This window comes from Schistocerca gregaria, chromosome 2, assembly GCF_023897955.1.
Source record: "Schistocerca gregaria isolate iqSchGreg1 chromosome 2, iqSchGreg1.2, whole genome shotgun sequence".
Lineage (NCBI taxonomy): Eukaryota > Metazoa > Arthropoda > Insecta > Orthoptera > Acrididae > Schistocerca > Schistocerca gregaria.
In genome coordinates this window covers 823,415,923-823,432,965 of record NC_064921.1, presented here as the reverse complement: position 1 = coordinate 823,432,965, position 17,043 = coordinate 823,415,923, and the positions used below count along the sequence as shown (strand labels likewise).

General features: G+C 42.7%; 1 protein-coding gene across 1 annotated transcript in view; it reads left to right on the top strand.

Annotated features, from left to right (window-relative positions):
* The window catches only part of LOC126335165 (juvenile hormone acid O-methyltransferase-like), a 92,448-nt gene extending 75,947 nt beyond the window's left edge, over positions 1-16,501 (top strand). Inside the window, exons 5-6 of the mRNA XM_049998142.1 lie at positions 8,613-8,763; positions 15,729-16,501. Coding sequence (XP_049854099.1) covers positions 8,613-8,763; positions 15,729-15,913 — 336 coding nt within the window. The 3' untranslated portion in view covers positions 15,914-16,501. The remainder of the gene's footprint in view (positions 1-8,612; positions 8,764-15,728) is intronic.
* The last annotated feature ends 542 nt before the right edge of the window (positions 16,502-17,043 follow it).

Below are 17,043 nucleotides of genomic sequence, written 5' to 3'. Positions count from 1 at the left end.
TCGGCGTAAATCATGCAATGGTAAGGAATAAGATTAGGGAATGAGACATTAAAAGTACTAGATGGATGTGCAGTTTAAGCAGAAAAATATGTAGTAATGGTCAAGAAAGAGAGAATTTAAAATTAAGACTGGCAATGACAAGAAAAGAATTTATGAAAAAGAGGAACTGATGTAATCTAATATCAGTTATATTGCTAGGATATGTTTTCTTAAGCTATTTGTCTGGAGTGTAGCCATATAGCGAAGTGTAACATGGACGACAAGCAGTTCAGACCAGAAGAGAATAGAAGCATCTGAATTGTGGTGCTACAAAAGATTGCTAAAAATTAAATGCACTTATCGAATACCAAATGACAAGGTACTGAACCGAGGAGAAGAAACAAGAAATTTGGGCGGCACCTTGATTAAAAGAATGGAGCAGTTGGCAGCGCACATAATGAAGAATCAAAGAGGCCTCCACAGGACAGAGTAGCATGGAGAGCTGCATCAAACCAGAGTGAAGACCCCACCAACAACATTAATGGTCCTGCCATACACTCATCACCATGTTTCAGATGTAAATCTTTAACAGTAACCTGATGTTCAAGATAAAATGTGTTTTTTTGTTTTTTTTAGTCGTACTATGTCTTATTTTAGTCTTACTTTAGTCTTACTTGGTTCAAGAATCATAAAAGAAGGCTGTATACATGGAAGAAGCCTAGAGATACTGACAGGTTTCAGATAGATTACCTAATGGTAAGACAGAGATTTAGGAACCAGGTTTTAATTTGTAAGACATTTCCAGGGGCAGATGTGGACTCTGACCACAATCTGTTGGTTATGACCTGTAGATAAAAACTGAAGAAACTGCAAACATGTGGGAAATTAAGGAGATGGGACCTGGATAAACTGAAAGAACCAGAGGTTGTACAGAGTTTCAGGGAGAGCATAAGGGAACAATTGACAGGAATAGGGGAAAGAAATACAGTAGAAGAAGAATGGGTAGCTCTGAGGGATGAAGTAGTGAAGGCAGCAGAGGATAAAGTAGGTAAGAAGACGAGGGCTGCTAGAAATCGTTTGGTAACAGAAGAAATATTGAATTTAATTGATGAAAGGAGAAAATATAAAAATGCAGTAAATGAAGCAGGCAAAAACGAATACAAACGCCTCAAAAATGAGATCGACAGGAAGTGCAAAATGGCTAAACAGGGATGGCTAGAGGACAAATGTAAGGATGTAGAAGCTTATCTCACTAGGGGTAAGATAGATACTGCCTACAGGAAAATTAAAGAGACCTTTGGAGAAAAGAGAACCACGTGTATGAATATCAAGAGCTCAGATGGCAACCCAGTTCTCAGCAAGAAAGGGAAGGCAGAAAGGTGGAAGGAGTATATAGAAGGTTCATACAAGGGTGATGTACTTGAGGACAATATTATGAAAATGGAAGAGGATGTAGATGAAGACGAAATGGGAGATACGCTACTGCGTGAAGAGTTTGACAGAGCACTGAAAGACCTGAGTCGAAACAAGGCCCCCGGAAAATAGGAATGCGGGTAAGCTACTACAAACAGCATAGTGAACGCATTATTGTGGTCAAGATAGATACGAAGCCCACACTTACTACAGTAGTACAAGTTTATATGCCAACTAGCTCTGCAGATGATGAAGAAATTGAAGAAATGTACGATGAAATAAAAGAAATTATTCAGATAGTGAAGGGAGACGAAAATTTAATAGTAATGGGTGACTGGAATTCGAGTGTAGGAAAAGGGAGAGAAGGAAACATAGTAGGTGAATATGGATTGGGGCTAAGAAATGAAAGAGGAAGCCGCCTAGTAGAATTTTGCACAGAGCACAACTTAATCATAGCTAACACTTGGTTTAAGAATCATGAAAGAAGGTTGTATACGTGGAAGAACCCTGGAGATACTAAAAGGTATCAGATAGATTATATAATGGTAAGACAGAGATTTAGGAACCAGGTTTTAAGCTGTAAGACATTTCCAGGGGCAGATGTGGACTCTGACCACAATCCATTGGTTATGACCTGTAGATTAAAACTGAAGAAACTGCAAAAATGTGGGAAATTAAGGAGATGGGACCTGGATAAACTGAAAGAACCAGAGGTTGTACAGAGTTTCAGAGAGAGCATAAGGGAACAATTGACAGGAATAGGGGAAAGAAATACAGTAGAAGAAGAATGGGTAGCTCTGAGGGATGTAGTAGTGAAGGCAGCAGTTGATAAAGTAGGTACAAAGACGAGGGCTGCTAGAAATCCTTGGGTAACAGAAGAAATATTGAATTTAATTGATGAAAGGAGAAAATATAAAAATGCAGTAAATGAAGCAGGCAAAAAGGAATACAAACGTGTCAAAAATGAGATCGACAGGAAGTGCAAAATGGCTAAGCAGGGAGGGCTAGAGTGCAAATGTAAGGATGTGGAGGCTTATCTCACTAGGGGTAAGATAGATACTACCTATAGTACAATTAAAGAGATGTTTGCAGATAAGAGAACCACTTGCATGAACATCAAGAGCTCAGATGGAAACCCAGTTCTAAGCAAAGAAGGAAACGCAGAAAGGTGGAAGAAGTATATAGAAGGTACTTGAGAACAATATTATGGAAATGGAAGAGGATGTAGATGAAGATGAAATGGGAGATACGATACTGCGTGAAGAGTTTGACAGAGCACTGACAGCCCTGAGTCGAAACAAGGGCCCCGGAGTAGACAACATTCCATTAGAACTAATGACGGTCTTGGGAGAGCCAGTCCTGACAAAACTCTACTATCTGGTGAGCAAGATGTATGAAACAGGCGAAATTCCCTCAGACTTCAAGAAGAATATAATAATTCCAATCCCAAAGAATGCAGGTGTTGAAAGATGTGAAAATTACCGAACTATCAGTTTAATGTCACAGCTGCAAAATACTAACGCGAATTTTTTACAGAAGAATGGAAAAACTAGTAAAAGCCGACCTCGGGGAAGATCAGTTTGGATTCCGTAGAAATGTTGGAACACGTAAGGCAATACTGACCCTAAGACTCATCTTAGATGCTAGATTAAGGAAGGACAAACCTACGTTTCTAGCAATTGTAGACTTAGAGAAACCTTTTGACAATGTTGACTGGAATACTCTCTTTCAAATTCTGAAGGTGGCAGGGGTAAAATACAGGGAGTGAAAGGCTATTTACAATTTGTACAGAAACCAGAAGGCAGTGGCATGAAAGGGAAGCAGTTGTTGAGAAGGGAGTGAGACAGGGTTGTAGCTCTCCCCGATGTTATTCAATCTCTATACTGAGCAAGCAGTGAAGGAATCAAAAGGAAAATTCGGAGTAGGTATTAAAATCCAGGGAGAAGAAATAAAAACTTTGAGGTTCGCCAATGACATTGTAATTCTGTCAGAGACAGCAAAGGACTTGGAAGAGCTGCTGAACGGAATGGACAGTGTCTTGAAAGGAGAGTATAAGATGAACATCAACAAAAGCAAAACGAGGATAATGGAATGTATTCCAATTAAGTCGGGTGATGCTGAGGAGAGTATAAGATGAACATCAACAAAAGCAAAACGAGGATAATGGAATGTATTCGAATTAAGTCGGGTGATGCTGAGTGAATTAGATTAGGAAATGAGACACTTAAAGTAGTAAATGAGTTTTGCTATTTGGCGGGAAAAGTAACTGACGATGGTCGAAGTAGAGAGGATATAAAATGTAGACTGGCAATGGCAAGGAAAGCGTTTCTGAAGAAGAGAAATTTGTTAACATCGAGTATAGATTTAAGTGGCAGGAAGTCTTTTCTGAAAGTATTTGTATGGAGTGTGAAACATAGACGATAAATAGTTTAGACAAGAAGAGAATAGAAGCTTTTGAAATGTGATGCTACAGAAGAATGCTGAAGATTAGATGGGTAGATCACATAACTAATGAAGAAGTATTGAATAGAATTGGGGAGAAGAGGAGTTTGTGGCACAACTTGACTAGAAGAAGGGATCGGTTGGTAGGACATGTCCTGAAGCATCAAGGGATCACCAATTTAGTATTGGAGGGCAGCGTGGAGGGTAAAAATCATAGAGGGAGACCAAGAGACGAATACACTAAGCAGATTCAGAAGGATGTAGGTTGCGGTAGGTATTGGAAGATGAAGAGGCTTGTACAGGATTGAGTAGCATGGAGAGCTGCATCAAACCAGTCTCAGGACTGATGACCACAACAACAACAATGTAGTATGAATGTTCTTGCTCTTTGTGTAAGTATTTACTATTTTGGGTACAAAATTCAGAACAAAGACAACTCATTGACTAAATCACTGGAAGAGGAAATAGAGCTTCTTCAATACAAAACAGTACTAAACATCAGATTAGCTTGGTTTTGTTCTACATTTTTTCTTTTCATTTATAAACTGTTGCACCAAATCAACCTTGGGTCGACGATTCGGTAGATTTATGGGAAGTAGTTTAGATTAGATTAGATTAGATTCAGTTTTCATTCCATAGACCCAAAAATGAGAAGATTCCCGTGAGTGCGGAACAAGTCAGGAAGTATAACATAAAATATTTGAATATAATACTCACTAACCTGATCATTTGTCAGGAATATATCAAAATAGATGAATAAATTCTAGTAAGCTGGAAATGCTAATATTTACAAAATTAATACACTGTTATAATGAAACATAGCTATGCACTTTTAATAAATACCTAATTAATAAATACCTAATCTTGACTGTTGGGACCAAGTGCAGTCAAAACTGAAATGTAACAGACATTTTTACTGAAACTGGTCTAACAGTCTCTGTTAAGATATTCATCTATAGAGTGGAAGGTGTCGATTGTAGCTACTTATCAACTGTGGGCAGTGCTCGCGGATTGATTGCTATCTTTGAGCGCCGAGGAAACCGAGGATAGTCGATTCACAGTCAATCCAGTAGCCGCTGCCCTACGATGTAGTTCTAACTCTTAACAGTACAATGCTCGTTGGCTGCTGGCGGTTGGTGGGGGTGATGCGAGGAAGAATTTCAAACTGGACTACTCTCTTAGGTGGCGGGTGCAACAATAGCCACGCAAGGATACGTCTTCACGAAATTTACCGTTATTTCTGCATGAAAGGAGTTAGTTCACTTAGAAGCGGAAGTGCGGCTGGTTCCGGCGGAGGTTCGAGTCCTCTCTCGGGCATGGGTGTGTTTGTTTGTCCTTAGAATAATTTAGGTTAAGTAGTGTGTAAGCCCCCCCCCCCATGAACCATGGACCTTGCCGTTGGTGTGGAGGCTGGCGTGCCTCAGCGGTACAGATAGCCGTAGCGTAGGTGCAACCATAACGGAGGGGTATCTGTTGAGAGGCCAGACAAACGTGTGGTTCCTGAAGAGGGGCAGCAGCCTTTTCAGTAGTTGCAGGGGCAACAGTCTGGATGATTGACTGATCTGGCCTTGCAACATTAACCAAAACGGCCTTGCTGTGCTGGTACTGCGAACGGCTGAAAGCAAGGGGAAACTACAGCCGTAATTTTTCCCGAGGACATGCAGCTTTACTGTATGATTAAATGATGATGGCATCCTCTTGGGTAAAATATTCCGGAGGTAAAATAGTCCCCCATTCGGATCTCCGGGCGGGGACTACTCAGGAGGATGTCGTTATCAGGAGAAAGAAAACTGGCGTTCTACGGATCGGAGCGTGGAATGTCAGATCCCTTAATCGGGCTGGTACTCGTAGGTTAGAAAATTTAAAAAGGGAAATGGATAGGTTAAAGTTAGATATAGTGGGAATTAGTGAAGTGCGGTGGCAGGAGGAACAAGACTTCTGGTCAGGTGACCACAGGGTTATAAACACAAAATCAAATAGGGGTAATGCAGGAGTAGGTTTAATAATGAATAGGAAAATAGGAATGCGGGTAAGCTACTACAAACAGCATAGTGAACGCATTATTGTGGCCAAGATAGATACGAAGCCCACACCTACTACAGTAGTACAAGTTTATATGCCAACTAGCTCTGCAGATGATGAAGAAATTGAAGAAATGTACGATGAAATAAAAGAAATTATTCAGATAGTGAACGGAGACGAAAATTTAATAGTAATGGGTGACTGGAATTCGAGTGTAGGAAAAGGGAGAGAAGGAAACATAGTAGGTGAATATGGATTGGGGCTAAGAAATGAAAGAGGAAGCCGCCTAGTAGAATTTTGCACAGAGCACAACTTAATCATAGCTAACACTTGGTTTAAGAATCATGAAAGAAGGTTGTATACGTGGAAGAATCCTGGAGATACTAAAAGGTATCAGATAGATTATATAACGGTAAGACAGAGATTTAGGAACCAGGTTTTAAGTTGTAAGACATTTCCAGGGGCAGATGTGGACTCTGACCACAATCTATTGGTTATGACCTGTAGATTAAAACTGAAGAAACTGCAAAAATGTGGGAAATTAAGGAGATGGGACCTGGATAAACTGAAAGAACCAGAGGTTGTATAGAGTTTTAGGGAGAGCATAAGGGGACAATTGACCGGAATAGGGGAAAGAAATACAGTAGAAGAAGAATGGGTAGCTCTGAGGGATGAAGTAGTGAAGGCAGCAGAGGATAAAGTAGGTAAAAAGACGAGGGCTGCTAGAAATCCTTGGGTAACAGAAGAAATATTGAATTTAATTGATGAAAGGAGAAAATATAAAAATGCAGTAAATGAAGCAGGCAAAAAGGAATACAAACGTCTCAAAAATGAGATCGACAGGAAGTGCAAAATGGCTAAACAGGGATGGCTAGAGGACAAATGTAAGGATGTAGAAGCTTATCTCACTAGGGGTAAGTTAGATACTGCCTACAGGAAAATTAAAGAGACCTTTGGAGAGAAGAGAACCACGTGTATGAATATCAAGAGCTCAGATGGCAGCCCAGTTCTAAGCAAAGAAGGGAAGGCAGAAAGGTGGAAGGAGTATATAGAAGGTTTATACAAGGGCGATGTACTTGAGGACAATATTATGGAAATAGAAGAGGATGTAGATGGAGACGAAATGGGAGATACGATACTGCGTGAAGAGTTTGACAGAGCACTGAAAGACCTGAGTCGAAACAAGGCCCCCAGAGTAGACAACATTCCATTAGAACTACTGACGGCCTTGGGAGAGCCAGTCATGACAAAACTCTACCAGCTGGTGAGCAAGATGTATGAGACAGGCGAAATACCCTCAGACTTCAAGAAGAATATAATAATTCCAATCCCAAAGAAAGCAGGTGCTGACAGATGTGAAAATTACCGAACTATCAGTTTAATAAGCCACGGCTGCAAAATACTAACGCGAATTCTTTACAGACGAATGGAAAAACTGGTAGATGCAGACCTCGGGGAGGATCAGTTTGGATTCCGTCGAAATGTTGGAACACGTGAGGCAATACTGACCTTACGACTTATCTTAGAAGAAAGATTAAGAAAAGGCAAACCTACGTTTCTAGCATTTGTAGACTTAGAGAAAGCTTTTGACAATGTTGACTGGAATACTCTTTTTCAAATTCTAAAGGTGGCAGGGGTAAAATACAGGGAGCGAAAGGCTATTTATAATTTGTACAGAAACCAGATGGCAGTAATAAGAGTCGAGGGGCATGAAAGGGAAGCAGTGGTTGGGAAAGGAGTGAGACAGGGTTGTAGCCTCTCCCCGATGTTATTCAATCTGTATATTGAGCAAGCAGTAAAGGAAACAAAAGAAAAATTTGGAGTAGGTATTAAAATTCATGGAGACGAAGTAAAAACTTTGAGGTTCGCCGATGACATTGTAATTCTGTCAGAGACGGCAAAGGACTTGGAAGAGCAGTTGAACGGAATGGACAGTGTCTTGAAAGGAGGATATAAGATGAACATTAACAAAAGCAAAACGAGGATAATGGAATGTAGTCAAATTAAATCGGGTGATGCTGAGGGAATTAGATTAGGAAATGAGACACTTAAAGTAGTAAAGGAGTTCTGCTATTTAGGAAGTAAAATAACTGATGATGGTCGAAGTAGAGAGGATATAAAATGTAGACTGGCAATGGCAAGGAAAGCGTTTCTGAAGAAGAGAAATTTGTTAACATCGAATATAGATTTATGTATCAGGAAGTCGTTTCTGAAAGTATTTGTTTGGAGTGTAGCCATGTATGGAAGTGAAACATGGACGATAACTAGTTTGGACAAGAAGAGAATAGAAGCTTTCGAAATGTGGTGCTACAGAAGAATACTGAAGATAAGGTGGATAGATCACGTAACTAATGAGGAGGTATTGAATAGGATTGGGGAGAAGAGAAGTTTGTGGCACAACTTGACTAGAAGAAGGGATCGGTTGGTAGGACATGTTTTGAGGCATCAAGGGATCACAAATTTAGCATTGGAGGGCAGCGTGGAGGGTAAAAATCGTAGAGGGAGACCAAGAGATGAGTACACTAAGCAGATTCAGAAGGATGTAGGCTGCAGTAGGTACTGGGAGATGAAGCAGTTTGCACAGGATAGAGTGGCATGGAGAGCTGCATCAAACCAGTCTCAGGACTGAAGACAACAACAACAACAACAACAACAGTGTGTAAGCTTAGGGACTGATGACCTTAGCAGTTAAGTCCCATAAGATTTCACACACATATAAGCGTAATACGTAGCGTCATGGATTCTTTTGCTTCCAGCGGGACCTACATAAGTTCATATCACCGTACCAGCACTGCGAGGACCCAGTCAGCGTGTTCTGTCAGCTGCTGAAGAGTGAGGGGTTCCAGGTTCTGCGCTGTGACGTGCGTCCGCAGAAGTTTGTCTTCCCATCCGAACTGCAGCGCAGAGGTGAGTATTCCCTGAGTTTTGCAAGGAACTGTCTTCGTGAACGAGTTTCACTTCTTGTGAATTGTGTAAATGACCTTCCATCTAGTATCCAACAAACAGCATTAGTTCTTTGTGTAGTTGACGCGAGTAAGGCAATAAATCAAAAATACGTAAAGCATCAGAATAAATGGTAAACAGGGTTGCTAAAATTGTGATTAAAGGGTGCTCTCGAGATTTTTAACAATAAACCACTCCGTTAAGCACAAAGGCTTTCTTGTAGCACCTACCACTGGAATTGGATGGGCGCCTCTGTGACGCTTTCGTACACTCCAAAGTAACCAGTGACGTAAAGTGCTGCTGTTCTTTGGATCGTCTCAAATTCACCCGTCCATCCTATCTGTTAAACGTCCAAAATAGTCGGACAATACTGAAGTGTCGGTCGAATGAGACTTCTGTGGGCTACCTCCTACATGGGTATGCTATACTTTCTGAGAATTCTGACAGTGAATCTCGGCCTGTCACGTGCATAGTTAGTTTGTTGTGGTAGTTCCACTTGAAATCACAGCGTACGCATACTCTCAGATATTTGATATATGTGGTTTCGACCAGTGACTATCTGGAAATCGTGTCATCATACAATATCCGGTCTATTCTCCTATATATGCGGACTACTTTTCCTTTTTTGTATGTCCAGGATCAACTAGAATCACTGAACCATACGTTCATCATCTGCACGTTTTCTCACTCTTTGCTAGAACTTTCTAGCTTTACGAGTTCTCTCTATAGAAAAGCATGAACCGTGAGCACTGTGGGGTAACTTCCCTCGCCATCCAACAGGTCAGTCAACATTAATAATACAGATAAATCGCAGGGACTGATTTCTGACTGGAAATTGAGGAAAAAAGATCCTATCAACACGTGTACGGGAATGGACGGCGTAGGTGGAGCGACAACAAATCGTCCTGGAACACAATACAGAATTGTATGGCATCCACGTCACAACAGTTGTTCAAAGTGGCCTCCATGGAATTGCAGCCGATAGAGATAGTAGTGGTTGTCATGCAGGATACAAATTGTATTGTGTTGTTTGTTAACCGGGGACCTAGAAACGCTAGAAAAGACGGAGAGGCTCCGTCCCCGCCGCAGCCGCAGTGGTCCACAACCCCAAGGCGACTATCAAAAATGGTTCAAATGGCTCTGAGCACTATGGGACTTAACTGCTGCGGTCATCAGTCCCCTAGAACTTAGAACTACTTAAACCTAACTAACCTAAGCACATCACACACATCCATGCACGAGGCAGGATTCGAACCTGCGACCGTAGCGGTGGCGCGGTTCCAGACTGAAGCGCCTAGAACCGCTCGGCCACTACGGCCGGCCGACGACTATCGCAGTCCACTTCACCCCTCCGCCTCTCCACACCGAACTCAGTGTTATTGTGCGGTTCGGTCCCTGGTGGAACCCCCAGGGAACGTCTCACAGCAGAGCAGTGTAATCCCTATGTTTGCGTCTTACAGTAATGGTGGTGTACGCGTACTTGGAGAACTTGTTTGCGCAGCAATCGCCGACATAGTGTAACTGAGGCGGAATAAGGGAAACCAGCCCGCATTCGCCGAGGCAGATGGGAAACCGCCTAAAAGCCATCCGCAGACTGGCCGGTTCACCCGACCTCGACACAGATCCGCCAGGTGGACTCGTGCCGGAGACCGGCGCTCCTTCCCACCAGGAAAGCAGTGCGTTACACCGGACGGCCAACCGGGCGGGCAGGATACAAATAGTCTATTTAGGCTTAAACCAAATTGGCGGACCACCTTCCTGAATCTTGTATTACGGTTCGTCTCAGTATCCTGTAGAATCCAGTCCTTCAAGTCTTGTGAACGCACAGTCTACTTCCATGCACGTTCGTCTGTCTGAAAGGAGTCATAATCACTCAAATGCTCAAAAAGCGCTTGAAATGTTGTGTAATGTAGCTGGTATCTGTGAGGGTTCTTGTTTTGGTGTAGCCGTGCTGCATCTCGACCGTTTCCATCTGCTTGGCAGTGCACAAATACCATCTCAGCTTTTTACGTTATGAATATCGGACCATTCTGCTGCTTGCAGTAGTCTACGTCTATCACACAGCCTGCAACACACAAGGAACACATGCACGTGGTCAGAGGAACTGTCATTCGTTAGCATCATCTACCTTGGCAGCGATGCATTTCCGGACACGTGTTCATAGGACTTTTTATCTCCATTTTCAGTCAAGAAACCGTCCCTGCAGTTCGTCAGTTTTATTAAAGTTCATTCCATATTTACTCTGAACAGTAATGGATATATAACATTTCCTTGTGGTACACCCAAAATTACTTTTACATATGAATATTTCTCACCAATAACAATGACATACTGCGACCTATTTGCAAGGAACTTTTCAATCCAGTCACAAAGGTGGTCTGATATTCTGTGCCCTATTCTTTGCATTAGGTGACACTGCTGAACTATATCGAACGCTTTTCTTAAGTCATGTAATACATGGTCAACCTGGGCGCTACTAGGCAGATGGTAGTCACATTTTCTCTTCCCCATTTCGTATTACCTTAAATGTCATAGTTTTCTGATCTTAGTGTAGCTTCCTCTCGACTACTTGGAAGCTACTGCCTAGTTAATTAGTTTCGCTTATTTCGGTATGACGTACTCCGGGAGTAAACATTCAAAAATGGTTCAAATGGCTCTGAGCACTATGCGACTTAACATCTATGGTCATCAGTCCCATAGAACTTAGAACTACTTAAACCTAACTAAACTAAGGACAACACACAACGCCCAGCCATCACGTGGCAGAGAAAATCCCTGACCCCGCGGGGTATCGAACCCGTGAACCAGTGCGCGGGAAGCGAGAACGCTACCGCACGACCACGAGATGCTGGCCGGGAGGAAAGACCCTCCGATGCATGGAATTGATGTGGTTCTTGCGGGAAGAGGAGGTAAAGAGCAAAGTGTTGTGCTCAGCATATAAGTTTGGCACACACTGTAAGGGTCGCAGGAAGTGAACCCTGTACCACAGAAATCAGTAGTTACTGTGTTAAGATGACGAGCTGGCATGCTACATCTGTCTCATCACAGGGTACTAGTAAGCTAAAACATGAATAATTTTGGCGACACAATGAGAAACACTTAAAAATCCTTTATTAGATAAATATGCACACAAGTAAAGACTTAACTTTAGTTCTGTGATGAGACGTGACACTTAAAAATATTGAGTGCTGGTCTAGTCTAACTCAGTGAACTATGACTAGCCAATCTAGAAGTTCAGTGGGGCTCTCAGTAATTAAACTCTTCGATGACACTCGGCGTTGAGTGAAAGATGACTGTGATAATTGTAATTTAAACTGGAACTCGGAATGCGGCATAACTTGTAGGCAACTGTGAAGCGCTGCGATCACTTAAATCTACACTAGTTACCGCCCGCCATCCATGTGGAGCACATGTAGAATTCTAGACTGAACCACACACAACTGATTTCAGCAAAGTGTACGGGCCTGAAGATGGCCTTGACGCAACTCCGAAACTAGTAGCAAAGTAAATAAAAAATCTTAAGTACAGGTGGATGAATTTAATTTTTAATAAGAATTATACCAGCTGTGTCCCACCTTCATCCAGTTCAAATTTGGATGTACAAAGAAAACTTGAATCTACAATCGTCGGACGAATGTTAATCTGTGACCTAGAATGATGGAAAAGGAATCATAACACCAAAAAGGAGTTGTGCAACACAAACGAAAATTGGTAGGCGTGTTTCTGCTTCTGAAAGACGATGTTTATTAAATTTCGCGCCGGTCAGATAAGAGTGGCGCTAGTAACGGCACTATGAGGATGCAAAAAAATTGTTCAAATGGCTCTGAGCACTATGGGACTTAACATCTGAGATCATCAGTCCCCTAGAAATTAGAACTACTTAAACCTAACTAACCTAAGGACATCACACACAACCATGCCCGAGGCAGGATTCGAACCTGCGACCGTAGCGGTCGCGCGGTTCCAGACTGAAGCGCCTAGAACCGCTCGGCCACACCGGCCGGCTAGGATGCAAATCGAGTTTGTTTTAAATACAAGCTGTAACGATCGTAAGCGTTAGTTACCTCTCAGACCGGACGTGGTGAATTGATGCTAGTCAAGAACGCTTTAAGGCGACAAAGACGTCATTATCAACATCTCACTAAGATTGAACGAGATCGCGTAATAGAGCTACAAGAAACAGGATGTTCCACGTGCGCTGCTGGAGAAAGACCTGGCAGGAATGTAGCAGCTATACAAGACTGCTGGCAGCAGTGGTGACGAGAATGTACGGTCGCAAAAAGACCGGGCTCCGAACAGCTACGTGGCACTACTGAGAGAGAAGACTATCCTGTTCGGTGTATGGCTCTGGCCCATCGTGCTTCTACAGTAGTAATTTGAACGGCAGCTGGCACTAGAGTCACATAACGAATTGTTACAAATCTGTTACTTCGAAGACAGCTGCTAGCCAGAGACCCTGCAGCGTGCATTCCACCGACCCCAAACCACCGCCATTTGTGACTTCAGTGGTGTCAAGCGAGAGGTAACTGGAGAGCGGGATTGAGGTCTGTTGTATTTTCTGATAGAAGCTGGTACCGCCTCGGTATCAGTAAGGGCCGGGTGTTGGTTAGGAGGAGGCCAGTTGAGGGCTTGCGACCTAACTATCTGCGAGCTAGACACATTGGATCTACACCTGGATTTATGGTGTAGGGTGAGATTTCGTATGACAGGAAGAGCACTGTCGTGGTTATCCCAAGAACCCTGGCTGCAAATTTGTACGCCAGTCTGGTGATTCTATCTGTTGTGCTGCCATCCGTGAACAGGGTTCAAATGGTTCAAATGGCTCAGAGCACTATGGGACTCAACTGCTGTGGTTATCAGTCCCCTAGAACTTAGAACTACTTAAACCTAACTAACCTAAGGACATAAGACACATCCGTGCCCGAGGCAGGATTCGAACCTGCGACCGTAGCAGTCGCACGGTTCCGGACTGCGCGCCTAGAACCGCGAGACCACCGCGGCCGGCTGTGAACAGAGTTTCAGGAGGTGTTTCCCAACAGGATAACGCTCCCTTACACATTGCTGTTCTAGTCCAATACGCTCTACAGAGGAGTGTCCACGTGTTGCCTTGGCCTGCTTGATCAACAGATCTGTCCCCAGTCGAGCACGAATGGGACGTTGTACCTTCAGCGTCATGTCTGTATTGACAGACCAAGTGCAACAGGCATGGAACTCCATGCCACGAACTGACATCCGACACGCGTACAGCACAATGAATACATATTTTGCTTGTGTGGATTCAAAATTCTGTCGGTTACACCAGTTATTAATGTACCAGTACTTCACATTTGCAATTGCTTATCTCGCGCTTACATTACCATGTGATCTTGCAATGTTAATTACTTATGTTACCTTGACAAACATATTCCAGAAAATTCATTACTCTTCATTAATCGTTTTTTGGCGTTGCGATATTTCTTTAAGTCAGTGTATTTGGCGCACTGAGGAAGCAGCTCCGGATTTAGCTCCCCATGTGGCGTCAGGAATAAATGCCGACAGATAGATCAGACAATTTGAACACCTCGTGATGGAAGCATAATATAGCTCCTGTTATGTGCACCAGATATGTGACGACTGACTGTACCTATGCGACACCACTCCGGATACTGCCGTCCGTGCGACACCCTCTCCTGTATTGACGGTTGACACAGTACAAAGCGTAACAGCTATGACACTTACATGGGCTGATGAACAGAAGGATTGTCGAGTGGAGAGATGCTCATCATTGATTAATTGCAAGAAACAGATTTGTAATACACGAGGAGCAAGCAAAGAGAAAGGGTTTCTCAACTGTGGTACTAGCACGGTTTTCCAAAGACAAGAAAAAAGTCAGAGAAACGACACTCAGACTATTCAGATTCATTCTGAAAACAATCTTATGTTTGTGGCTCAGCCATTTCTCCTCAGTATTCTGTCTCCCAGGTCTGCTAGTCCTGCAAAGTACGCTGGAGAACTGCTGTGAAGTTTGGAAAGTGGATAAGAGGTACTGAGAAAAGAAAAGCTGTGAGGGTGCACCGCGAGTCGTGGCTGGATAGCTCAGCTGGTAAAAGCACTGCATGCGAAGAACGAGGTTCTTGATTCGAGTCCTTCTGTAGCAAAGAGTTTTAATGTGACAGAATGTCCCAAGAGTAAGACCAGTCAGAAAATCAAGAGTCGAATGTGTTAAGAATTTACTCAAGTTTACAGAACATGACGGGGCATGAGTAAACGCGGAAACACAGTTTCAGATAAAGATTTTTGTTTCAGATATACGAAACAAATGTGTCATGTCGTTACGCCACAAGCAAAGCCAATGCTAAATATGTGCCCCGAGTAGAAACACACTACACATAGTGATTTAATGATAGTGTCTATAAACTCCTCAACAAGGAATCCGTTACTTCTTCCAAAATTATTCTCAGTGTTCCAAGGGTTTAGGAGGGAGAGGGGTATAGAATACCCAGAACACAATTCTGCCCCCCCCCCCCCCCCCATCCTAAACTTTCGCAGTTCAGATTATGTGAGCGAGCTGGCCACTGTGCGCTTGTTTGGTCGAGCGTTATTGTCCTGTAAGACGAAAACGTCAGGACGAACGTAAGCATCAGGATGTCATCCCTATGAAGGTATGGAATCAGTATCGTATTCGTGCGTTTACCCAAAGTTCTGTCACCGTGAATACAGATGCTACCTCATCCGAAAGCATAACTGAATGGATTTTGATAAATGATAACAGATATCGCTAAAATATCCTTCAGTTTGCGGAATTGTCGAAAAGTGTTTCCATATATTGAATTGGTTGTGAATTTTAGTGGTACCCTAATTACATGGAAGACCCTTATTTACCACACCAGGGATATTTACGATTTGTACTGATGCCAACATAACATTGTATCGTTTATTTATTGTTTCAGATGCTCTAAAATCAGTTAGTGCCTTCCTGAACCGCATACCGGAAGAGCAAAAGGAGGAATTTATGGACGACTGGATGCAGCACATGGAGAAACTGGGGGGACTAACGAGGGATGCTGGGCCTGCTGGGGAGACCGAGTTCTACTTGCACTACAGTTCAATGGTCGCCGTGGGCAAGAAGCTGTAGGGGAGAACCGTGAAGCTAAAAAAGTGATCCTGAGCCCCTGGCAGAACTGAAAAACCTGCGACCCCATCCCACAGCACGAAACCATCTTTCTGTAACTTTTTTTTCTACGCAGTCTTGACAAACTTTTTAATTTTGTAAACAAATGTGATGCCAACGGCCTTGCCGCAGTGGTAACACTGGTTCCCCTCAGATCATCGAAGACAAGCGCTGTCGGGCTTGGCTAGCACTTGGATGGGTCACCATCATGGTCTGCGAAGTGCTGTTGGAAAGCGGGGTGCACTCAGCCCTTGTGAGGCAAACTAAGGAGCTACTTGGTTGAGAAGTAGCGGCACCCTTTGCGTCCGCATCGGGTGACGCCGATGGGCTGATGACGACACGGCGGCCGTTCGGTTCGGCTTCAGGGTCCGTTCGGAAGGTGTTTGTTTATAAATAAATGTAATAAAACTGAAGTGTTATTGAAAAATGTTACTTAAATCAACTATATTGATGAAAATATTACACAACACAAAGGAACTATAGCCTTAAACTAGATATATCGCAAATTGTATAAAAATTCCTAAAAAAATTGAAATTAAAATTAAATCTATATGGTGTCTTATTTTATAGGACAATTACTTCATAATGGTGTTAGTAAGATGGTTAATAAAAACAGACTTTATTTCATTCCCATAAAGTATGAAGTGGGATTTAAAGAAAAAGACTGTAAATGGAGAGTTGAGGAAATATTGCTTTCCTGAAATAATTTTTATTATATGATAATTAAATGGACACCCTAGCTGCAAACCGGCGTTGATATATTTCATTGGGGACATGTAGAAAATATGCTTACATCTATCTGAGCGACCGAGGGCACAGAGGATAGTGCGCCTGCAGGGACTTATCCCCTTGCACTCTGCCAGTGAGACCCACATTCCCAACATGTCCACACAACTACATTAAGCAGGAGATCCCGGGTTCGAGTCCCGGTCGGGGCACACATTTTCTACATGTCCCCAATGAAGTATATCAACGCCGGTTTGCAGCTAGGGATCCATTTAATTATCGTTTCATTTCTAGCAAAGCTACATGGTCATCAACGGTAACTGTTCTTTCGGGAACAGATACTACCGTCATATATATTTTTATTATAG